At 43.8% G+C, this 25,800-nt stretch overlaps 1 protein-coding gene across 1 annotated transcript in view; it reads right to left on the bottom strand.

Annotated features, from left to right (window-relative positions):
* Positions 1–3,563: 3,563 nt before the first annotated feature.
* Positions 3,564–25,800, bottom strand: part of adgrb1a (adhesion G protein-coupled receptor B1a) — a gene marked incomplete at both ends in the record, with an annotated part of 153,781 nt that continues 131,544 nt past the window's right edge. The window contains 10 exons of the mRNA XM_080753315.1: positions 3,564–3,761; positions 4,345–4,503; positions 4,735–4,770; positions 7,143–7,798; positions 10,106–10,145; positions 10,810–10,905; positions 11,615–11,786; positions 16,082–16,180; positions 21,108–21,167; positions 23,718–23,803. Of these exons, the coding sequence (XP_080609441.1) occupies positions 3,564–3,761; positions 4,345–4,503; positions 4,735–4,770; positions 7,143–7,798; positions 10,106–10,145; positions 10,810–10,905; positions 11,615–11,786; positions 16,082–16,180; positions 21,108–21,167; positions 23,718–23,803 (1,602 nt within the window). The remainder of the gene's footprint in view (positions 3,762–4,344; positions 4,504–4,734; positions 4,771–7,142; positions 7,799–10,105; positions 10,146–10,809; positions 10,906–11,614; positions 11,787–16,081; positions 16,181–21,107; positions 21,168–23,717; positions 23,804–25,800) is intronic.

The raw sequence follows: 25,800 nt of genomic DNA, 5'->3' as shown, positions 1-25,800 counted from the left end.
TCAAAATGTACATGAGCATTGGAATCAAAATGTGCTTAAAGTACTGAAAGTAGAAAGCAGGCTACTCATTACACAGAATGTCCAATTGCACGTGTTTTAAAATGTATAAAAGTATTTTGAAAATAGCAGATCTACAAGCTCACAATACGCCGTGATGCGAGGCATTATCAGCTTTTAGATCGGCTATTGTCAAATGGCCGAAATGTATGTAGGGCTGAAGCTAAAGTTAATGTATGTTTTGTAATAATCTTAATCTACAAAGTAACTAGTAATTAAAGTTTTCAAATAATTGTAGTGGAGTAAAAAGTACAATACGGTATATTTTCCTCTGAGATGCAGTGGAATAGAAGTAAAGAAAAGTATAGAAAACTGGAAATACGGGGCGCCCGCTGGCCTGGTGGTCAAGGCGCATACCACATACTAGGCTATGATGCCTGCTGGCGTCGCCGGTTAGATTCCCGATCCGGACGACCTTTGACACATGTCATTCCCCATCTCTCTCCCCATTTCCTGTCAGTCTGCTGTCCTATCAATAAAGGCATAAAAAGCCCAAAAACAAATCTTAAAAAAAAAAGAAAAGTAAGAAGAGTACTTAGTTACTTTCCACCACTGGCTCCTGCATACTGAACTCTGCATGCCTGCTGCTGATGTGTTCTTGAAATATTGCAATAACAGCATTGACATTAATTTGCCAGAGTATTTACTATCGGTTAAATCTTCATCAGCCGACTCGGACCGTCTTGCTGCTGTCCAGATTGGTTTTCCGTCCCGAGCCATAAATAATCCTTGGGCCATTACGAGCACACTTCCTCCCTACTTCTGATCTCTCACAGGTCCCAAAATGCCCGTGCACACAAACACGACGCACAAAGCACATATATTATGCATGCACACACATGCATACACATCAGACACACATATGCATATCGTTGTTGTCGTGTGGAAACCACCTATCTCCACGTTTCAAATGTGTACATTCTTTCGTAAAGCAAAGCCCTGCTTCATCATACAAGGCCATCACACAAAAGTAGTGAAAACAGCCGATCTACAAGCGGTGCGAGGCGTTGTGTGCTTGTAGATCAGCTGTTTTCTCTAGTTTAAATCATTTTTAAAATGATAAATGCAAAACAAGTGGTTTTGGACATACCGGTACAAGGTTTTCACCCGACAATGACGAAATATGCAGTTCAGTCCCATTCAAAATCCCAGACTCACACACAAACACACACACTGATCCCAATGCACACACAAAAACAAATCAGTCCATTTGGCAGCCATGTCACATGCGTCACAGTATCAATGCAATTCAGTTAAGACGGCGAGATTGTGTGTGTGTGCTGAGGAAAGATGCATATATATATATATATATCAGGACTATAGCGACAGTTTTATTATATAGATATACTTTTTTTATTAGAAATATGACACATTCATTTTGTGCTCTGAAAACTGTACATTAACAAAGAGGTGACCCCAGTGAAATAAAAAGCGGGGTGGGTGGGTGGGGTGGCGGGGACTTGGAACTGGGGCTGAACGTGTGCATGGTTGGGGGAAGGGGGGGGTCAGTTGACCTCAGGAGGTTCAGACAAGTACAGATCCGAGGGGGGTCATCAGGACAGTTTGGGTGATATCAAAAAACACGCGCACGCACACACACACACACACACATACTGTTACATTGCGATACAGAACACTCGTATAGTCCAGTACCCTGAAAGGATGTTTTTTTTTTGGGGGGGGGGGGGGGAGGTTGGGATGAGATGGGATGGGTTTGGGGGGGGGGAGGTCCGAGGGTCAGGGGGTTGAATCTGGATAACCAATGTTCATATTTATAATGATATTATGATAACAATTATTCCCCAAGCACGGTAAGAAAGATATTTATAGGCTAAAATCCATTCTGTAGAACTCTGTTTGGAAAGAATAATTATGCTGTACATCGACAGGACCCCAACGGAGTCCTTGTGCTTTCTGTGTGTGCAACCATCACCACGCACTGTTGGCTACTCGACAGAGTCCCCACCTCTGTGACGTCTTATACAGGATATATATTCATCATATCATATATATATATATATATACTGTATCTAATAGATCTGTTCATTTACTCCGCTTGTATTCCCTTTTTGAACATAATTATTTTATACACACACACACATACGCGCGCGCGCACACACAGAGACATTAGTACCTTGCTCATCCTTACATTTTAACCACTTAAACCCCAGCATCCGTACTGTGGGGAAAGGTTTCGCTGGCAACAGCAGATCGGCTATTGTCAGCAAAACCTTTCCCCACAATTACAGAAAAACAGAAAAGACACTATCGTATTTAAGTGGTTTTAAGCTTCAAATATCCCCTTCAGGTTTGCGATCAATGTACCAAGCCTGCTTGTACATCAAGCGACCGATCAGCCCCGAACAGGTTTATAGTCATCAACGTGGCTCTTTCCGCACATCGCCCCAGGGTGTGTCGGCCTCCGTTATCTTCCAGTGATGTCACTGACGCATGCCTGCCAATGAGAGCGAGCGGACGACCCCGTCGGCCTGCACTTGATGTCACTGCAGTGTCCGTCCACCGGCGGGAAGGCAGGCGACCGGCCGTTTTTTTTGGCCGAGTTAAAGGACTGTTCATGGCCCGCCGTAGCTCGTCATGCAGGGTGGGTGTGTGCCCCTGCGTGGGTGTAGGAGAGAGGGTGGCGAGACAAGTGGGCCGAGGCCGAGTGGAGGCAGGGGGACACGGAGGGGCACGTGGATACAGTTTGGCAGTCTGCCTCCTCCTTTACCCCGGGATGTTTGAGGGCGTGTACTGTATGCTAATAGGTTCCATTCCTTTTGAGCGAGGATTCCGGGTTGGTATATTCGCCCGTTTTCCCTCGTCCGGCAACACACACACACCAACCCACTCACCACCATCCACCCAGTGAGGGAGAGAGAGGAACAGTGATGCCATAATACAACAACAAGTGGAAAAAAATAAAAATACATAAAAAAGAGACATAATCATGATAATCACATTATGACCATTTAATACAATGGGTAAACATTGCATGATTGACCTTTATGGCGTTTACATGGCCGTATGATACACATACCACAGCTCAATCTGTTTCAGAGCCAGTCTATTTTTTGTCATCATGTATGCTGATTAGAAATCCAGGACCATAATGTTTAATACTATAAGGAGAACCAGCATTCAGTTACTTGGACATAAGTGTATTTGTAGGCAAAACTCCAGGTCCAGCTTTCAAACGAAACAATATTTCAAAAACGAACAAACAAACAAACAAAAGAAGTCACCGCACAAACATCATCTCTCTCCTCAATTAGACCTTCTGTCTTAATCCGCTGATGCTTGCTCATCACTCCTTCTCTCTCACACTTGTTCTCCTTCCCCTCTAAGACCCTTTTTTTCCGAATGGGTTTTTTGTCCAGCCTTTATGTGGAGATACGGAGCAGGGGCGGTAAGTGGGGTGTGTGCGGCGGCGTGTTTATTCTGAGATCATGTGGGTTAACAGAACGTCGGGGGGGAGCGGGTCGGCCTGCTGGGGGGGGGGCGGCCCCTCACACCTCCGTCTGCAGGTCCATGATCTCCTGGCCCACCAGAGGGATGGTGGCGCTGGCCTTCTCCCACTCCACAGACTGCATCTCCAGGGGCGAGGCCGCTACCGTCTCCAGGTCCTTGCGTACCCAGGACGGCGGGGAGTGGTTCTTCCGAGTGATGCCCTCCCAGGCTCTCTTGCTGGGGGTCTGCTGCTTGTCCTAAGAGAGAGGAGGGGCAGATGAGGAGGGGAATGATGATGTGTTTTTCTTATAGGCAGACAGGGGGGGGAAAAAAACATGCAATCTCCTCTATGGCAGCACTTCAAAATCGTAAATAATAAAAGAGTCTAGCCGCACACTAGCCGTAGCTCGTAGCTGAATTTTTATTGTGGGCACAGAGACAAAGATGACCGACGCTTCGGACAGACAAGCTGCCTTCTTCAGGGAGCACTTCAAAATTCGAACAGGCAATCACTTTGTTATACAGCGCACTAAGGGGAAAGATGGAGAGAGAGTGTATGAGGGGGTGTGAGAGAGAGAAGTAGAGGAATAGAGAGAGAGCACATGTCGACATGAGATATAGTCGTTGTCGGGTGGAAACCTTCTAGGTCCAAAACCGTTTGTTTTATATTTATCATTTTTAAAATGAGGCGTTGTGTGCTTGTAGATCGGCTGTTTTCACTACTGTTGTGCGATGGCCATATGATGAAGCAGGGCTTTACTTTGCGAAAAAGATCTACAAATGTGAAACTTTGAGATACGAGATGTCTGCCCGACAGTGATGATATAGTGGAGTCCTTACGCTCATGTTTGTCTTGTCGCTGCTGGCAGAGGACACACTCCATCTCTTGGCGGCCTTGCCGTCCACTGGCGGAGAGTCTCTGTCCTTGTCCCCGGTGTGAATCTTTCTGTTGAGGTCCTGGAACATGTCCTGGTGGCGCTTCCGGGTGTGCATTATCTTCTGCACAGTAACGACAACAACACAGAGCACACGGTTGAGGGCATTAAGCGGGTTTCGATCTCACAAATCCGGCACCCCTGCAACAGCTCATTTCACAAGGCTCAGGCACAGTCTTAAAACATTGAAAATGGAGTGATTATGAAGATCTCTAGGAGACATACGACCGCCATTTCCCCCAAAAAAACAAATAAATAAATATAATTCACGCTGAATAAAACAGACTAAATTTACCTCAAAGTCGAGCTCGGCGTAGCGTGATTTTCGTCTCTGGAGGGACATAAAAAGAGGGAGAATAAAGACGTTGTCGTTACATCGCCTGCCTCGTGAGTAGACAGAGTGCTCGACTGTTTCATGTTTCATTCTGCAGCTGCAGATCAGCTATAAAAGGGGGAGGGGACTCGGGGTAGAGAGGTGAGACAGGGGAGAGTGAGGATCGCCGCCGCTAACAGAGAGCATAATGCAGCTAACAGCTTGCGACCGAGTGACCTTTGAGTCCTCCCTGTCACAGAGCGACATGCTGAAGGAAAACCTAACCTTCAGGCTGCTCCTCAGTTGCTGTGGCAGCTGCAGTGGTGTAAAGTAACTAAGTACATTTGCTCAAGTACTGTACCTCAAGTACAGTTTTGAGGTAGTTTTACTTTATTTCCAAATTTCAGTACTTTTACTTCTACCCCACTACATCTCAGAGGCAAATATTTCACTTTTACTCCACAACAATTATTTGAAAACTTGAGTTACTAGTTGCTTTGTAGATTTTGATTATTATTACAAAACATACATTAACCACTTTGGCACTACAGTACATTTCATTACAAGTTCACAATGCGTTGCTTGTTGATCTGCTATTTTAAAAAGATCTTCCATACATCTCTATATACAATTTGAAACTGCAGCCAGCGGTATTTGTTTGTCAGTTTGTCAGTTTGTCAGACACAACCAAATGCAGCACTCCAATTGGCTAGGACTGATCACGTAGCACACAGAGTTCTAAACCGGAAGTGCGTCCGGCGGTCAAATATGTCCGACCGGAAACGTGCGCTGCGGCACAATAGTTCCGCCACAATAGTTCCCCCCCCCAAAAAAAATTTTTTTTTAATTTTTTTTTTTTAATTGTTTTTTTTTTTTTTTTACTTTTTTTTTTTCCTTTTTTTTTTTTTTTTTTTCCTTTTTATTTCTAGATGTGAGCAGCCCGAAGGGCCGCGAACCTCTAGTTTCATATAATTGAAAACTTGTGAAATGGGAAATCCTGCATAATGCGTACTTTATACTTTTGGTGTTTTAAGTGCATTTTGATGCCAATACGTTTGTACTTTTACTCAAGTCAATTTTGAATTCCGGACTTCTACTTGTAACAGAGTATTTCTGCATGGCAGTATTGATACTTTCACTCAAGTAAAACACGTGAGTACTTTTTCCACCACTGGGCAGCTGCCGCCTCACACTGCATTGTGGGAGTGTGTTCGGCCCTGAGGTCAGAGATATCCCAGAGGGCTGGTGTCTGTGGGTGCGCTGAGCAGTGTGTCTGAGCGTGCCAGTGAATGCTGACCTTTACAAAGAAACAAACTGTCTGTATCTTCATGAGGGAGATTTTGTGGAACTGAGTGGGAATTAATCATCATTCAAAATGAGGATGACGTTTGGAACCACACAAACTCTCTCTCTCTCTCTCTCTCTCTCTCTCTCTTTCTCTCTCTCTCTCTCTCCAAAAAAACTTTCCATTTCCACTTTATGTGGAAATGGAAAGAATCTACATTTTACTGAATGTTCTTGTTAAAAGGTTAATGCCATATTCTGACGGCAATAATTGCTACAGTATAGTGTGTGTGTGTGTGTTCAGTAACGGCGGTTCTTTTCCCCCGTCTCTTCAGCGCTTAAGTAAACAGAAAATAAATGTCCAGGTGGGATACCAATTTCACCCAATCAGGAGAGAGGCTTCATTTCATAGAGTATTCTACTATTTTTCCACCAAAATGTGGAGCGCCCCACCACCTACCTATCAAATGGTGCGACTCCCTATCCTCAACCAAAACCAATATGAAAGAGCACCTGTCCGCAATTTACAACAGGACCTAGATCAATAAGTCTTCTAGGGTATCTTTTATTGCTCCAAGTCTTGATGATGAATTGAATACATAGGACCACAATGGAATCAAGCCATCAAGGCTTTTTTGTGTTCTTCTTTTAGCGTTGCTTGCGTAACTGTACTTGCTGTACTGTGTGCAACTTGTTAATAAAGTATTCAATCAATCAAACAATCAATCTTTGTCGTAGAGTTCTAATTTTGCCTGCTCATGTTTTGAATTTCATCACTTCCAATTTGATGTTGGCATCCTGTATGAGTTCGCTCTCTCTTGATTGCATGAAAACATATCTTAAGGTTGTTGGCTTGTTGCACACTGCTGCATTTTTGGCTGAATATAGGAGCGAATTTCAGAGCAAGTAAATAAAGAAATCAACCTCATGTTATGTCAATCACGTTTGCACACTGCCACCCGTTTCGTATTTATTTTCGGACCACGTCTGGGTCCCTTGCTCTCTCTCTCTCTCTCTCTCGCTCTCTCCTTGCCCTGAAAAACGCATTTCGCAACGAAATAACGCAGCAGTGTGCAACCAGCTTGACACCTCGGTCTCTGTCGTACCTCCAGGGAGCTCATGGAGAGCGTGGAGACCGTCTCGCTCTTGGACATCATGCCAGAGTTGGCGGAGTCGCCCCCGTCGCCCGTGCTGCAGGTCATCTGGGTGTCTCTGGACAGGTTCTGCTGGTTGTGCATCGGCGAGTCCCTCTCCGAGCACGACACGCTCACCTGGTCGGAGGGCAGGCTCTTCAGCCCGAAGCCGGGCACGGGCTCGCCATTGTTGGCCAAGTGGATGAGCCTGGTCTGGGGCAGCTGCTCAATGCTGATGTTGTACTTGGCCGCCGGGTCCTCTTTGCCGCCCTTGGCGGGCTTCAGGGTGCCCGTGTTGTTGTTGTTGGGCAGGATGAGGTAGCCCGTGCCCGTCCCGTCGGGAGCGGCGCCCTCCCCGGGCGCCCGTGTCAGGTCCCCGTCCAGCTGCTTGAAGAGCTCGCCGTCGCAGATGTAGATGGACTTGGCGCCCGGCAGCTCGGTGCTGATGCCCTTGGCGGCGCCCTTCTCCCTCCGCAGGGTCAGGGTGTGGCTGCTGTAGTCGTTGACGTTCTGGAGGTGCACCTTGGCCATGCTGGCCGGCATGGTGTTGAAGTTGGAGCCCTTCTGGAGGGTGTGGGTCCCAGCCGAGGCCTTCTCCTCCCCCGGGACAGAGGAGCGCTTCAGGGTGCCTGTGGGAGGCATGAGAGGATCACTAAAGGTGGACACACGCAGATATTCACACTAGAGAGCTCACCAGCGAGTTATTTCACATTGATTAACCACTTAAACTCTATATAATTAGCTGTACAATAATATTATCTTTGCCGAAAAGGGTTAGGTTAGGGAGGACAGAGTGCGTGGAAAGGGACTATAGGTGGACACATGCAGGCTGACACAGATATTACAGTTAAACTCATACTTGGTTGACCTCTACACTAGGCCCTCTCCTGTTTTCACTTAAAGAGGTGGTGCCATAGTTTTTGTACACCCCCTCCCCTTTTCACCATCCAACAACATCTGTGGGTGTGGCTTGGGTCACCACCCACCTGACAACCAGGCATACTTAATGAACAGGTGGGTGTGGCCACGTAAAAACATAATTTTAACTTTCTGCACACTTTTTTGAAAAAGTCTTTCTCCAAGTATAATCATAATACCTGATGATTATGTTGTAGGAGGGGGAAAATCATGGCATCCCATCTTTAAGCAATATTGCTTGAGAGGATGTGCTTTACCTTGCTGAAGTGCCTATAATCACAATATAGTAATGTTGCGATTATAAAACAGTTACCCTTAATGTTTTTTAACACTCCATTTCATTGTAATTAAGATATTCAATAGAAATGTATATTCTTTAACACCAGATTTAGCTACCATGTCCCTGAACCTCCCATGAAAACCGCTAGCAAAGCCATCATGCCGGTTTGAAGCATGGGTAGATAGCTATTTGAACCAATCAGATTGCTTCATCAGAACTACCCGTTGTATAATGTACAATATTTTCTTTGCCCAAAATAATTTGTCGACGTGCTAACAATGTGCATTGTGAGCTTGCAGATTGGCTATTTTCTCTGAACGTTCAGAACAGTAGAGTCTGGGGTTTAAGCGGTTAAACCCTCCATCACTGACACTGTGCCAGACAACTGTTAGCACTGTGAACCCCATTTCACACCACAAGCAGCACTGCTGGCTTACAGAGCACATATCACACACACACACACACACACACACACTGTCCAGGCTGGTGAACAGCATCAGACAACAGACAGTGGATCCACGCCACAAAACACTCATCCGACAGTGCGCCGCCCGCCCGCCCGCCCACTCGGCTACAGAAAGAGGGGAAAACATCCAAATCATTTAGTCCCTGTTCTTTTCCATCTCATCTCCAGTCTGCGTGTCAACAGCATTTCTGCTCCAGATGCTTCTCTTGATATCCTGTCTCAAGAGATAATCAGCTCCTTGCTCCCCCAACGGAAATCAGACGAAGAGACTCTATCTGATGCCGCACTGTCGGGAGGGACTTAATTATACGCCCGCCGCGTAGGAGAGGCTCAGACAGCCCTATTTATCTGCATATAGCCGCGCGGCGGCAAAACACATGCGGCCCCGCTCCCGACAGCCGGGGCTAAATTGTGTTACGCAGCTGTAACGCAGCGCTGCTGTGTGTCTGTCTTGTCACCAAAAAAAAAAAATGCCTCCTTCGTCGCTTGGGCGCCGGGGAGGTTGTGCCGCGCCGCTGATTGTGAGACACACATGGAGAATTGAGACCAGGGACAAACCTCACATCTGTTCTGATAGCACAGAGGAATCTGAAGTACGCGAGACGTGGGAGCGGAGAACACAAAGAGACAGGTGCGCCTTCCCGATGACAGTCTTCAAAGAGGACACACACACACACACACACACACACACACACACACGTACAATACATGTACACTAGACACTAGGGCATTCACCAAATATTCGAATATTCGAATATCAAAGTCACTATTCGACATTGTTCACCGAAGCCGAATATTCGCTAATTTTCTTTATTTTCTTATTGTTTTCTCTTTAAAAAATATATAGTTTATAAAGCTTGGCTAGATAGGAAGTCATAAGAATGAGTTGTCAGTGCCCCTGGTGGATGAATTTGTTAATGCTCTATACCAGGGGTTCTCAAACCTTTTTAGGCCGTGACCCTCAAAATAAACATATTTGAACTGGGGACCCACTCCCTGACAAGCACTTGGGATTGTAGGTATTACATGTGACTCAGTTCCGTAGATAAATATTGTGAAAATAGCTGATCTACATGCTACGCATGTAGATCAGCTATTTTCACAATGTTCGCCTCTTGCTTACTAAATATTTGACAGTTTGGCCAGTCGTGTCGAATATTCGTCTATTCGAATACTTTGAGGTCGAATAATTCGAATACCAAAAATCACTATTCGTGAATGCCCTATATACACTAGACACACACGCATGCGAGTGCAAACAAAAACACTTACCCGATCTGCAGGCGATATCGACGTCTTTCTCAAAGTCAGTCTATGGAGGGGGGAAAATACGTTTATTTGAAAAGTAAAATAAGAGCAACATTTAATGACGATACACAATCTTGGGACAGAAAAAAAAACGCATATTATTCCCCAAATGGTATTCCTATATTTCCTAAATTTAAATGCCCCAGGTTTTGTATTTCAATTATGTTTACAAATATCATGTATGTTTTCCTGGTGATGCTCCTGCTCACCAGGTGGGGCCAATCACCTATTTACCTCTACTGTATATAAAAATGTATTTACATGTACTGTACTGCTCTTGTTTTTTTTTTCTTGTTTTTTTTTTCTTATCTATCTTTTTTCTTACGTCTCTGTAACTTTGTAAATAACTGTATACTGCTGTGCTAGAACTGGACAACTGAATTTCCCCCTTGGGATAATAAAGGTATCTATCTATCTATCTATCTATCTATACATTTTTTGTATATGTGTATAAATGTCGTTTTCTATTTCCGGTTAAGTACTGAAGAAGACCCAAGACGGTAGAAACATGTATTCTGCTGCTTTGTTGTCAAATAAATATTGGAGCTACTCAAAGTGAGTTGCGAGCCACCTTCTTGTTTCTAGTAATACTGCTTTGGCGGTTTAAGCTCAGCACCAAACAGCGGAAAATGTGCGTTATTTTGTCTTTGAATTCCCATATTTCCTACCATAAGCTGAGCATGGCCATTTTGGAAAGATCCTCCCGAGTCTCCGTTAGCGTCCTCCTGCCTGTCCACCACACGGCACTTGACCGCCTCCTGCACCTGCAACACCACAACACACACAGGCTGTGCGTCAGGTCACGACCCCCCAGCAGCACCGCCGGCATCACATCAAACAAGCCATTTTCTTTCCCTCGTCAATCTCCATCTTTTACGCTCTCTCTATCGCCCGCCAAAACCGACATACACAGTAAAACACGAAAAACAACACCCACAACAACGTGCCGGGATAACAAGGCGCGATAAAACATGAAATATATATCGTTGTTGTTGTCGGGCGGAAACCTCGTATCTCCAAGTTTCAAATTTGTACGTTCTTTTTTTTTTCATAAAGTAAAGCCCTGCTTCACAGCACAAAATTGTCGCACAAAATTTGTGAAAACAGCAGATCTACAAGCACACAACGCCTCGCACCACGAGGCGTTGTGTGCTTGTAGATCGGCTATTTTCACTAGTTTAAATCATTTTCAAAATGATAAGCGAACGGACACACGAGGTTTCCACCCGACGACGACGATATATATCGTCGGGTGGAAACCTCGTATCTCCAAGTTTCAAATGTGTACGTTCTTTCGCAAAGTAAAGCCCTGCTTCATCATACAAGGCCGTCGCACAAAAGTAGTGAAAACAGCTGATCTACAAGCACACAACGCCTCGCGGTGCGAGGCGTTGTGTGCTTGTAGATCTGCTGTTTTCACTAGTTTGAATCATTTTGAAAATGAAAAAATGCTCGGGTTACTGTCGTACGTACCTCTCTGCGCAGGATGCAGTGCACCATGACGATGACGAAGCCCTCCAGCGAGTCGAAGACGGCGAAGAGGATCTGAAAGAGCGCGGAGCGGCGGTCCGTGATGGCCAGGACCGCCGACATCCAGGTGAGGGCCAGCAGGGGCAGGACCACACAGGAGCTCCACAGGGACGCCCTGGGTGGGGGTGGCGGGGGGTGAGGGGCAGAGAGAATACCTTTCAACATTCAGCCAGGATACAGAGAGGGCAAGACAGATATAGGCCTGTCACAATTATGACATGATCGCCTGTTTGCAATTTAATTATTCCTTTATATCTTTTGCATAGTCGTCGTAATCGCGTTGAAAAATATTCATGCCGTAAGTTTTGAAAAGGTTTCAGAAATAGTGGAAGTAGCAGATCTACAAGCTCACGACGCGTGACGCGTTGGGAGCGTGTAGATCGGCTATTTCCACTGTCTTGTAACAGAGTTTTAGTATAACATAGTAAATATGGCGTATGTTGGCCATAATACGAGGCATTCTGGATTGTTTCGCACATTATTGATTTTGATTATTGCTGGTATCGGTCATGGTCAATCATTTCTTTGTGTATTTAACTTTTTAGTCATATCTGCCCCGTGCAACTTTTACAAGGCCTATTCAATCGGTAATCGCAATTATTTGAGTGACAATTCATCGACAAGCAAAATGACATAATCGTGACAGCCCTAAAGACAGATGAAACAACCTCTACTCTCTACATTGTTAATGAGCAGTAGTTTTGTGTAGTTAATTAGTTCACTTTGAATGTGTTTCATATTCAGTAGGCAACGTATCATTGCTGTCGGGCAGAAACCTTGCATCTCCATTTGATCTTTCATGTTTTATTTAATCATTGCTCTAATTTTATACTTTGTTGTTTGACACTGGCACACAAAAGTAGCGAAACTAGCAGATGTGCAATCTCTGTGAGCTTGCAGGATGTGCTATTTTACAAATAAAAAAATAAGTTAATGACTTTAATGACTTGCCCAATACAGGGACATCAGGTCGAAAGGTGGGTTTTCTAATAATTGAACCAATGCAAAGTATTAACCAGAGCTTTTAACTAAATGGTAACTATACATTGGATCCATTGAAAGACAGGTTCTTTTAACCATTTCCTGACTTTTGGACATACAAGGTTTCTGTCCAACATTGACGATAATATGCAGTGCAGTGATGTACAGAAGGCTTCCATCTAAGGCAATTTCTTTACCTCTATTTCAATGCCACATCACAGCAGCAGGGCTACAAAATACCCAATGGAAAAAAAGCCTAAAACTAGACTCACGCCCATTCAACTACAAGTCAGAAGTCTACGACTCTATACGCATGCACGAAATACAATGGCTGAATTTGAAAGGGCAAACGCTTTATAGGACTAGTACTGTATGCTAAAACATCACCAAACAGAAACATACATCCATAAATGGCTTGAGATATATGTCCATAATTCACATATATGACATGCATGTATGCTTAAGATGGCAAAGTCAAACCATAATGAAACGAGGAGGCCACAGGATAGAGGAGGGAGAGCGGGGGGGGGTGAGCGGTGAGGAGAAACAAAGGAAAATATAGCAGAAAAAATAAATGAAAACGAAACAACAACAAAAGGCAGAGATAAACGGAAAAGAGAGGATACATGTAGAAGGACAGAGAGATTATCCCCTGGTCCACATCATTATTCCTATTATTAACTCCCACTCTGCAAACACAGATTTTCTTTGCGTCTTTTCTGTGTCCTCTAATTCAGTCTAGGTCTCATCGTTTGCTTTAAAGTGCACATCGTCGTTGTCGGGTGGAAACCTTGTATGTCCAAAACCATTCGTTTTTTTATATAATTAAAAAAAATGAACTAAACTAGTGAAAACAGCCGATCTGCTGTTTTCACTACTTTAGTGCGACAGCCTTGTCTGATGAAGCAGGGCTTTACTTTGCGAAAAAACATACAAATTTGAAACTTGGAGATACAAGGTTTCTGCCCGACAGTGACGATATTCTATAACATAATAAAATAAAAGTACATCAGACATCGGCCTCTTTGGCAGATAATTATCTATTGTTCAGATGTTTTAAAAAAAGGACTTTTGCTGCATTCACTTTTGGGTTGGAAACTATGCTCGGGTTTCTACTGCTATGGTCTCATTGGTCTGCTATGTATGCACTCCTGGGAAATGTCATCATCAAAATGTTAACCACTCTATGTCCACTAAGCACACGCATGCCTCGCGCACACGCACTCACGCACGCACGCACGCACGCACGCACTCACGCACACACACACACACACACACACGCACACACGCACACACGCGCGCGCACACACACACACGCATGCACACACACAGTGTGCACATTCACACACTAAGTGATACAACCCGACAAGTGAATTACCCAGAGAGCATGTGGATTGTTCCCCAGTGTGAACGCTGTGCAGATTGCAGTGTAACTGTATTCATGTCCCGAGGACATCTCAAGGCTCACTGCCACTGACTGTTCATCCTCTAGCCTCATCATCGCTTAAAGCTGCAATCCGGGACTTATTTCTAATGAAACAAAGCGTTGTTTGAACCAGTCACCCAACTGTGAGTAGAGCAGGGATTCCTTGAGGATATTGTCTGTGGGCACCCCGATTTTAAATATAATATACCATTATTATTAAAATAAATTAATGAAAAGAGTGTGATACCGATAAATAACTGAAAGTATGTGTTAGTTCCATTTATCCAAGCTGCAACACAGTTGATTGATTGGTCATTAAATTAAAAAATGCGCTGAAAATTAGGGTTGCACGATATGGACAAGATGTCTTATCTCGGTATGTGTGCCAAATATTTTGATATCGATACGATATAGAATATTACGGTACACATTTCATATTCAATATTTTAAGTGTTAAAACTAAGCATTATTCAAAAAACAGCATAACAACAAGTCTATATCACTCTTGATTTTAAGTGTTATTGGGTTCCCACGCTTGTTATTTGATATTCTAAAAGGCAACGATATGAGCGATATTGGCGTTATTGGCGATATGGGCAACGATAACGATATCGATATCTCTGATATTGTGCATGGTAGGGCATTCACCAAATATTCGAATCTTCGAATATCAAAGTCACTATTCGACGTTGTTCCCCGATGTCGAATATTCGCTTATTTTCATTTTTTTATTGTTTTCTCTTTAAAAAATATATAGTTTATAAAGCTTGGCTAGATAGGAAGTCATAAGAATGAGTTGTAAATGCCCCTGGTGGATGAATTTGTTAATACCAGGGGTTCTCAAACCTTTTTTAGGCCGTGACACCCAAAATAAACATATTTGACCTGGGGACCCCCACCCTGACAAGCACTTGAAATTGTAGGTATTACATTTAATGTGACTCGGTTCCGCAGATAAATATTGTGAAAATAGCCATAGATCCGTGTTGCGAGGCGTTGTGGGCATGTACCGGTAGATCTGCTATTTTCACAATGTTCGCCTCTTGCTTACTTAATATTTGACAGTTTGGCCAGTCCTGTCGAATATTCGACTATTCGGAAACTTTGAGGTCGAATAATTCGAATACTAAAAATCACTATTCGTGAATGTCCTAGTGCATGGTCATACCTCGATAACAATACGATAACGATATATTGTGCAGCCTGAAAGGCTGTGTTAAGTGGTCAGATGGGTGGGCGGGGAACACTTTTCAGTGGGCCCTGATCCAGAAGAGGCAGGGAACAGTCTTGTTGATACAACATTACTAACACAACTGTAGTGGTTGGAGGTCTGTACTCTTCCACTGAGAAATATAGGCCCTGGTGCTGGGTAAGTGCTGCTTACATGCAATATTTCCCTTGGCCAAAGGGGGGTTTTCATTTGGATGTGCGGTAGATATCTGGGTTCGAATCGGGGCGTTACAGTTGCAATTATCTCTCTCCATAGGGAGAGGACAAAAAAAAACCTACGGATTGCAGCTTTAGCAGCACAAATGATCTCATTTACCACACGCGCATGTACACGCATGCACACACGCGTACACACACACACAGCCTGTGTACTGCATACAAACACGTGCACACACACACACACACACACACACACACACACACACACACACACACACACACACACACACACACACACACACACACACACACACACACACACACACACACACACACACACACACACACACACACACACACACACACACACACACACACACACACACACACACGTAATTTCACCCTCAGCAGCATATGTTTTCTTAGCCTCTTATAATTCTGAGACCCTCAGAACGGGGGAGGGCAGGGGGGCACAAGAGAGAAGAAGGAATGGCAGGAGAGGGTAAAGGAAAGAAAAAACAAACTGAGTGAGGAAGGAAAGGAAAGGAAGGAAGGCGAGAAGAACAGATCAGAGAGGTAAGGCAGAGTTAAGGTAAATAATTAGCGGGACTAACATGGCGTTACTGGTAGCTGTGGTGGAAACGTCAGCCGACGAGATAACTCCGCACTTGGCACATTTGAGCGTCATATTGTACAGGGGCACTGTCATCTGACTGCAAAGTCAAATTAACACGCTGTAACATACACAAACAAGATACAAATGCACCGGCACACACACAAGCTCGCACAGATGCGCACATACAGTACGCACGCACGCACGCAAACAACGAGTCACAGCGCTCGCTCACTATCTCTCTCTCTCAGGGCTCGGGCAGGGAGGAGGAAGAGAGGGGGAGGGGGATATATATGACTGTACTGTATTGCCTGAGATATACTTGGCCGCGCATCGCGTCACACCGAAGACAATCTGCAAGCTCTCGGCGCGCCACGCTGTGACGCACTGTGAGCTTGTAGATCGGCTATCGTCAGCGTGTGACACCGGTGTGCGACAAAGTATAAAACATGGCTTATGTCTTCATGTCCGTGGATGTTCGTGCATGTCTGAAGGGGGAGGGGGTTGGGTGAGTCAAGACACAGCAATATTGGTTGCTATGTCACGTTATGTTTCACTCCCATCCCGAATGAGTATTTTGTTTGGTTTTTGCAAGCCCTGGGGAAATGGCTGCATGTCACCAAAACGCTGTGACTAGGGATGGGACGATACGTGATAGTATCGTTTATCGCGATTAAAAACAATCACCTTAATCGTATTGTGGTGATTTAATATATCGTGATATCGTCCTCCGTCATGCACTGGGATGAATTCACCTTTTATTTGCCGAGCTGCATATTCAGTACCACTTAATCCCTCTATAATTAGTAAAAGGTACTTATAATATACATACTTGATACAGTCTTTTTTCACTGTATCAAATGTCTTTGCCAAAAAATAGCCGATCTACAAGCTCACAACGCGTCACGTTGTGACGCGTTGTGAGCTTGTAGATCGGCTATTTTTTGGCAAATGTTCCGCCCCAGGATAGTGGATTTTGATTATCGCGAAAATATCGTAAATCAGGATTTCTTTAGTCACAATAATCGTGATATGAAATTTTCATATGGTCCCATCCCTAGCTGTGACACATTTTCACAGACACCTTCCCTCCCTGGCCCGCTCAATCTGCTCTGGAAGGCAACAAAGACATCATCTGAATAATGATTCTTTGATGCTCCGGTGGTTGGTTTGTTCTAGAACACAGCACAGTGTAAATGCCGATGAGAAGCTTCACCCCTGGTTATTTCTGTCTACGCACCGCTAGCCTGACTGATTGCTTGACATGAACTTTAATGAGCTATGTATACCACGCCAACGTTGACACAATTATAACCTCCACGCACACCACGCACGCATACTCATACACACAACTGCACAAAATGGTTCCGAGCACTCAATTACAGTACCTCCTCCCCGTACATTATATCATCGTTAAGCAATTAAAATGGACTGTTTCCGTGTTCACTGAAGGGTGTATCCTCTGTGCAGGCACAGCTTCCTCACGTGTGCTCTGTGTTTTCCGGAAAATACAAGTACTGTGGTCTGTAATCTGTATGCGTTTTGCTGTTGCTGCTGTTGAGAGATTTCCTTGCTTCCGTCCTTCCAAGAATCCAATACTGGGCTCCAACTACACAGAGGTCATAATACACATAATGTCGTTGCTGTCGGGCAGAAATATTTTTTTTCGTAAATTAATGCCATACTTGATGATCATACTACAGCGTCACATAAAAGCACCAAAAGTAGCAGATCTACAAGCTCCAAACACGTCATGAATCGACACGTTTTGAGCTTTTAGATCTGCTACTTTTGCAAAAATAATGTATTTGAATTCTGAAAAGTAACATATCGTCGTTGTCGGGTGGAAACCTTGTATGTCCAAAACCGTTCGTTTTGCATTTATCATTTTAAAAATGATTTAAACTAGTGAAAACAGCCGATCTACAACGCCTCGCGGTGCTAGGCGTTGTGTGCTTGTAGATCTGCTGTTTTCACTACGTTTGCGCGCCGGCCTTGTATGATGAAGCAGGGCTTTACTTCGCGAAAGAACGCACACATTTGAAACTTGGGAGATACAAGGTTTCCGCCCGACAACGACGACATGAGGTTTCCATTTTCCAGAATAAATAGATAGGGGCAAAAGCAACCTGAGGGATGTTGTTGCAAAATGGCCTCCTTCTAAACAACAATTAAAGTCAAAGAGGGGCTGAAGGAATCGATTCTGTGGCCCCTGGACGTCAGGATTAAAAATCACGCAATAGAGAAGGAATTCAATTTCACGTAAAAGGGCAATGCGACGACTAAATGTGTGCCCGTAGGCAGTGATATTAAAAAGCAATCAGTATTTTATTTTTTTTGGAAGTACAACAACCAGTCTCCCTTGTCTTTATGATGGAGAGGCAGGAGTAAAAGTAAAGCCCTGCTTCGTCATACAAGGCCGTTCGCACAAAAGTAGTGAAAACAGCCGATCTACAAGCACACCCGTTGTGTGCTTGTAGATCGTCTGTTTTCACTAGTTTAAATCATTTTTAAAATGATGAATGCAAAACAAACGGTTTTGGACATACAAGGTTTTCACCCGACAATGACGATATATTGTCTAATTCACATCTTACCTAGACAACGCTGATCAGAAACTCGGGAGTAAGCGATTCAAAACAGTGTTTTTCCGACGCGTGCATTTGCGCACCAGACAGTTGTTGTGGCAATACCACAGCACTCTGGACTAAATTATGCCTCTCTTGTCCCGTTTTGATTTTCCTGGCCAATTACACACTAATTTCAGGGGTTAAAAAAGGGGGGAGGGCGCTCACCAGCGAGGCACTCTCTCACAGGTGTGAGTGGTCTCGTCCCCGGTACAGATGTTACCGCGTGCTTAATTAGAGATGCTGCACACATTAATTAGCTTCATTAAACATGTTATGCGTTTGAAATGTGCCCGGTGGGTTTGGGGCGGGGCGCGTGGTGCCATTACTCCTGCCACTGTTCTCCGTCCGCCAGAGAGAGAGAGAGAGAGAGAGAGAGAGAGAGAGAGAGAGAGAGAGAGAGAGAGAGAGAGAGAGAGAGAGAGAAGAGAATGAACCACATTGCTGTGGGCAGGGGCGTCACAAGGGAGGGGAAAAGTGGGACTGGGTTACTAGGGCCCAAGGTGGAGGGGCCTTAATTCTTTTATACTTTAGCTATTGATAAAATAGCAGATCTACAAGCTCACAGCGCGGCACAGAGTGCCGTGCTGCAAGCTTGTAGATCTGCTATTTTTTTTGAAAAGTCTTGAAAATGTGAGCAAATCTTTGAATATATAATTTTTTTAAGCGAACATTTGTAACTCAAATTTTGCTTCTGGGGGGTACCTGGAACTAAATATTTTGAGATGGGGGGTCCGTGGCAAAATGTATATCATTTTGGGGGTCCTTCACATGAAAAGGTTTGAGCGCTACTGACATAGAAACATAGGTTTTGCAAAAAAAACCTTAGAAGGATTTGAAAAATTCAAAGACTTGCACACATTTTCAAGATTTTTTCAAAAATAGCAGATCGCAAGATGGCAAGCTCGCAGCGCGGCACAAAATAATGCATAATGCGTTCCCAGTCTAAATGGGTTAAACCCCCTACCCCCATGAAGAACATTCATTGGGGGGCCCGCAGTGAATCCTTGTACCCAGGGCCCAGAATTTGATTGGACACCCCTGGCTGTGGGCCCTCACGACACCACAGATGCGTCTGTTATCCTGTCAGACTGGGAAAGAGGCTCTGAGATCACGGTCAGAGACTCCAGAGACACATCACCAACCAGGGGCGTCACAAGGGGTAGGAAAGTGGGACTGAGTTACTGGGGCCCAAGGTGGAGGGGCCCTAATGACTTTATCCATTGAAAAATAGCAGATATACAAGCTCACAGCGCGGCACCGAGTGCCAGGCTGCGAGCTTGTAGATCTGCTATTTTTGAAAAGTTGTGAAAATGTGTGAAAATCTTTGAATATAATGTATTTTTTAAGCGAACATTTCGAACTCGAATTTTGCTTCTGGGGGTCCCTGGAACTAAATATTTTTAGATCGGGGTCCGTGGCCAAATACATGTCATTTTGGGGGTCCTTGACATAGGTTTCTTGCACACATTTTCACAACTTTTCAAAAATAGCAGATCTACAAGCTCGCAGCGCGGCACTCGGTGCCGCGCTGTGAGCTTGTATATCTGCTATTTTTCAATAGTTAACATTCATGGGGGGCCCGCAGTGAATCCTTGTACCCAGGGCCCAGAATTTGGTGTGACGCCCCTGTCACCAACTGCCCAAACAGCCCTCACAGCCAAACAACTTACCCAGACCAGCGGACAATACTAACTACTAGGAGTGCTACAGTTAAACAAACACATAGTTTTAATTGATTATTAAAATAATATATTGATTTAAACTTACGAACATAGCAGACCTACGGGCTTGGATTTTCACTATTTTTGTGCAACACCACTGTACGACGAAGTATATAAAATAGGGCTTGCGTAAGTGGTTTCGCGTAGATTCGCTGTATTTCGGTATACAAATACAAAAGTAAAGAACACACTTCTCGATTATTCCATTAATCAAAAATGAATAGGTAGAATAAAATTGCTACGAAAATACTCGATAGTTGCAGCCCTAATACACACACACACTTGTATCAACGCACACTGCCACACTTTCACTCAAACATTCGAACACACATCCACTCAAACGACAGGCATTAAATGTGGTTAAATAGAGTGAAACTACTCTATTCTACACTATTCAGCTATGATTAGAGATGACAGAAACATGTAGATCTACTGTAAAAAGCTTATCAGTTATCGGAAAATGCTATAATTGTGTTAGAATATTGTTCATAATCAGCTAACAGGGGTTAAGCCAAATTGCAAGTTGCAGAGCAAGGTAAATGACAAGGAAGTACTAGTAAGCCAATCAGAGGTGCTTGCTAGAGGAGCAGATTCAGCAGGTTTGGTGATGGGCAGGGCTGGTAGCCAATAGTCATACGTTAAGAGGAAGGGTGGGACGGGTGGTTTTATTTTTTACCCAATCACTGATGACATGGGAGGGGGCCTCTGTGACTGAGGCATTCCTGATTGGAGAGCCCTGAGATAGAGAGAGGGGATTTTCTGTGCAAACTCAAACTTGATGTTTCAGACAGCAAAAAAAGAAAAGAAAAAAAGAAAGAAAGAAGAAACGTTGAACACAGTTGAACAGAGAGACAATTGAAGGAAAACATTGTTCACAGAGAGAGAGAGAGAGAGAGAGAGAGAGAGAGAGAGAGAGAGAGAGAGAGAGAGAGAGAGAGAGAGAGAGAGAGAGAACATAACATTTGGATGCACTGACAATGCCAATGGAGACAGAGCAGCCTGCAGGCAAAGGGGAGCAGGGTCCATGTGTTGTTGTTGTTGTTGTTGTTGTTGTGGTTTGTGTGGCGAGAGGCAGAATCTGCGGCACTGCAGAAGCTTAGCACTGTCAGCCACCGCCACACACGCCACGTCATCCAGCAACAGAAGTTCTAAGTAACTTCTCCAAATACTAGGCACACACTGGCCACTGAAAGCATCTGTGAGGCCTACTTTATAATTCAGCGGAATCAGAATGACATTGAAAAAAAAAGGCCACGGCACTTAGGGATGGGACGATACGTGATATTATCGTTTATCGTGATAAAAAAAACACTCGCGATAATCGTGTCGTGGAGATTTAATTTATCGTGATATCGTCCTCCGTCATGCACTGGGATCAATTCACCCTTTATTTGCAGAGCTGCATATCCGGTACCATTTATTTTAAACCCTCTATAATTGGTAAAACGTACTTATAATATACGTACTTGATACAGTCTTTTTTCCACTCTCTATCAGATGTCTTTGCCAAAAAAATAGCCGATCTACAAGCTCACAACGCATCTACAAGCTCACAACGCGTCACGTTGTGACGCGTTGTGAGCTTGTATATCGGCTATTTTTCTGGCAAATGTTTCGCCCCGCAGGATAATGGATTTTGATTATCGTGATAACATCGTAAATCGCGATTTCTTTTGACACAATAATAATCGTGATATGAAATGTTCATATCGGCCCATCCGTAGCGCCACTGCACTGGCACTGTGACACGGTGACATGAATAAATCATAACGAGCCTCTCCTGAGTGCTTTCTGCCCTGCTTCCCTTTGCGGGGGGGAAACAACCAAACAGGATCAAAAAGAAGAAGAAGAAGACGAGGATGGATTTATAGAAGTTCACACATCGATAGCAAAGACCTGCAAACAAAGAGCAGCTGGAGGAAATGTGCAAAAGCATCACGTACAGTATGACACTAAAGGAAAGCGATGGGATGAGCAGTCATTTTTGCTTGTTTTTTTTTTCTGAGCGGGACCCATAACCAGAAAATCATCAAATCTTTCTTTTATCCCATTTAATTTATTATAATTTCTTTCTCCCTTTTATTCCTATTTGATGTGACCATCCAATAGTTGATAATTATAAAGACACATTTTCTTTCCAAAAGGGTTTCTCTTATCTCATTATACGTATCTTTTTATGCAGTCAATTTCCAATTCCATTCCAAAAACTTTCTCTTATCTCATTATAAAATTGTATTCAGTCACATTAATAATTCCTAACTGGTCCCTTCTTATCTTCAGTTCTTTATCTCCGTCGGGTCATTTTTGCTATCATGCAATTCCAGATTCGTCACACCGTGGGTGCCAAACTGCAGCCGGAGGTTTGGTGAAATGCATTGGAGTCAATGGAAGCCCGTGGACCAGCTCATGAACAAACACCGTTTCTGAACTATTGAGACCTTTATAAAATACTCGGCTCAGGAAAATAAAAGAACACATGTCACACTTATTTTTTGTAGTATGTACATAGGGCTGTCACGATATGACATTTTACATGGCGATTAATTGTCACTCAAATAATTGGCGATTAACGATTTAATTGTGTTTTTGTCATTGACAATTACATTTCTGTTTGGCTTTTAGGCTTTGAAGTTGCACATGGCAGATATGACACAAAACCTAAATACACAAAGAAATTACTGACATATTTGACAACTTACTACTTAAAAAATAACATTGATAGTGGAAATAGCCGATCTACAAGCTCACAACGCGTCGCGATGCAACGCGTTGTGAGCTTGTAGATCTGCTATTTCTGACATTTTTCAACATTCACGATTATGGCGATTATGACAAAATAATTGCGATAATGTCAAATAATCACGATTAGACGATTATGTAATAATTGTGACAGCCCTATATGTACATGGAAAAGATAAATGATTGTAAAACAACCTGTGATATGTCTTCTTTTATATTCCTGAACCGATTATATGACAAAGGTGTCAGTCGTTCATAAATAGCGTTCCTTCATGAGCTGGTCCAGCCGGCTCCATTCACCACCATGTATTTCATTGCACCTCCGGTGTGAGTTTTGGTACCCATAGTGAGCATCATGGCGCATCCCCGGCATCACGTGACGTCCTTTCCTTCTAAATAACTTTCTTGATCTCTGGTTCCCCTAGCTGACAATACCAATTCCAGATTAGGAGCCAATCACAGAGCTGGTCCCACCCCCCGACTCGCTTAACCCCTCCTGACTGGTTATAGGTCAATAAGTGAGATGAATGTGTGTCATAAGGCATACCCCGCCCTCTCCTTCAGTTTCATATCAGTAATTCCGTCTTTGGACACCAGTTTGTTAAAAACGAGAATCCCAATAACCATGTTGACCTGCCAAAAGAGAAGAGAAGACACACCATTAAAGCAACAGCAGAAAACAACCGTTTTTCTTTTTACAGCAGGGGTCTTCAACGTTTTTAGGCCAAGGACCCCTCAGTTGAGAGAGAGATTAATGAGGGACCCCCACAATCTTTTTCATAGTTATAGTTTCATTGTTTGACAGCACAATCATCAATGTATTTTGGATTCATGACAATTCGTGTTTTCAGTTATTTAACCGCTTGAACTGTCAATACTTAATATATTTGACCTCTGTATAGTCTGCTCTTTTACCCCTCTAGACTAAACCTCTTTCCCCAAAAATAGCCGATCTACAAGCTCTTGTAGATCTGCTATTTTTGGCAAGTGGTTAATAAAAAAAGTATCTATCACACAAAGATTTGGAGGACCCCCTGTAGTAACTATGAGGACCCCCCTAGGGGTCCCGGACCCCCTGTTGAAGACCCCTGTTTTACAGAAAAAGAAGCACATAATAAAGCACTAATTCTGTGACGGCAGGTGCAGCTAAAATGATAACCATCGCATGCAACACCAATGATGCGTGCAAAATGTGTGTTCTTTTGGCTAGAGTCTGGACCGCTTTCGAGCATCTACTATTCAAGTTGTCAATGAGAGAAAAACCAGGCAGTGAGCGGAGTCAGGGATGGGAAAACGATGGCATCAAACGTGTGATGCAGGGGCGTCACAAGGGGTAGGAAAGTGGGACTGAGTTACCAGGGCCCAAGGTGGAGGGGCCCTAGTAACTTTAGCTATTGAAAAATAGCAGATATACAAGCTCACAGCGCGGCACCGAGTGCAGCGCTGCGAGCTTGTAGATCTGCTATTTTTTGAAAAGTCGTGAAAATGTGTGCAAATCTTTGAATTTTGTATGAATGTATTTTTTAAGCGAACATTTGTAACTCAAATTTTGCTTCCGGGGGTGGTCCCTCCCTGGAACTAAATATTTTGAGATGGGGGTCCGTGGCCAAATTCATATCATTTTGGGGGTCCTTCACATGAAAAAGTCACTGACATAGAAACATAGGTTTCTTGCACACATTTTCACACTTTTTCAAAAATAGCAGATCTACAAGCTTGCAGCGCGGCACTCGGTGCCGCGCTGTGAGCTTGTATATCTGCTATTTTTCAATAGTTAACATTCATGGGGGGCCCGCAGTGAATCCTTGTACCCAGGGCCCAGAATTTGGTGTGACGCCCCTGGTGTGATGCATTGCTCTAATGCACGGACTACTTATGGAATGTATGGAGTAAATGTGCCATGAAGCTCATGCATAAACCATAAGCTCCGAGACGTTAACGGCAGTATGTTACATTTTCACTTGTTAAGGTACTTACAGTATAGCCTCCATAAAAGTTAACCACATGAACCCTAGCCTCCCCTTTTCTGGGCAAGTCATAATAGGGGGAAATAGCAGATCTACAAGCTCGCAACATGTTGAATTTGCGGCGCGTTGTGAGCTTGTACGTTTGGCTATTTTAGCCAAAGAGGAGTAATGGAGGGGGCCCGGGAATAAACCTATGGGGAACACTAGTCAACACAGTATATAAAATAATATAGGGTTTACGTGGTTAATATGACATCTAATGTTTAATACTAGCCACAATATCATGTAAAACAGAGGTCTTCAATGTTTTCAGGCCAAGGACCCCTTAGTTGAGAGAGAGAGATGAAGCAGGGACCCCCACAACCTTTTCATAGATTCCATATCGTTTCATTGTTTGACAGCACAATCATCAGTGTATTTTGGATTCATGTCAATTTGTGTTTTCAGATATGTAACCACTTGAACCATCAATACTTAATAAACTTGACCTTTCACTCTGTACTTAGTCTGCTCTTTTTCCCCTCTACACCAAAGCTCTTTGCCAAAAAATGGCCGATCTACAAGCTCACAACGCCTCGTGCTGCGAGGCGTTGTAAGCTTGTAGATCTGCTATTTTTGGCATATGGACGCTAGGGTTCAAGTGGTTAATATGAAAAAGGAGGA

This window comes from Nannobrachium achirus, assembly GCF_963921795.1.
Source record: "Nannobrachium achirus genome assembly, chromosome: 2".
NCBI classification, from domain to species: domain Eukaryota; kingdom Metazoa; phylum Chordata; class Actinopteri; order Myctophiformes; family Myctophidae; genus Nannobrachium; species Nannobrachium achirus.
This window is presented reverse-complemented; position numbering and strand designations above follow the sequence as displayed.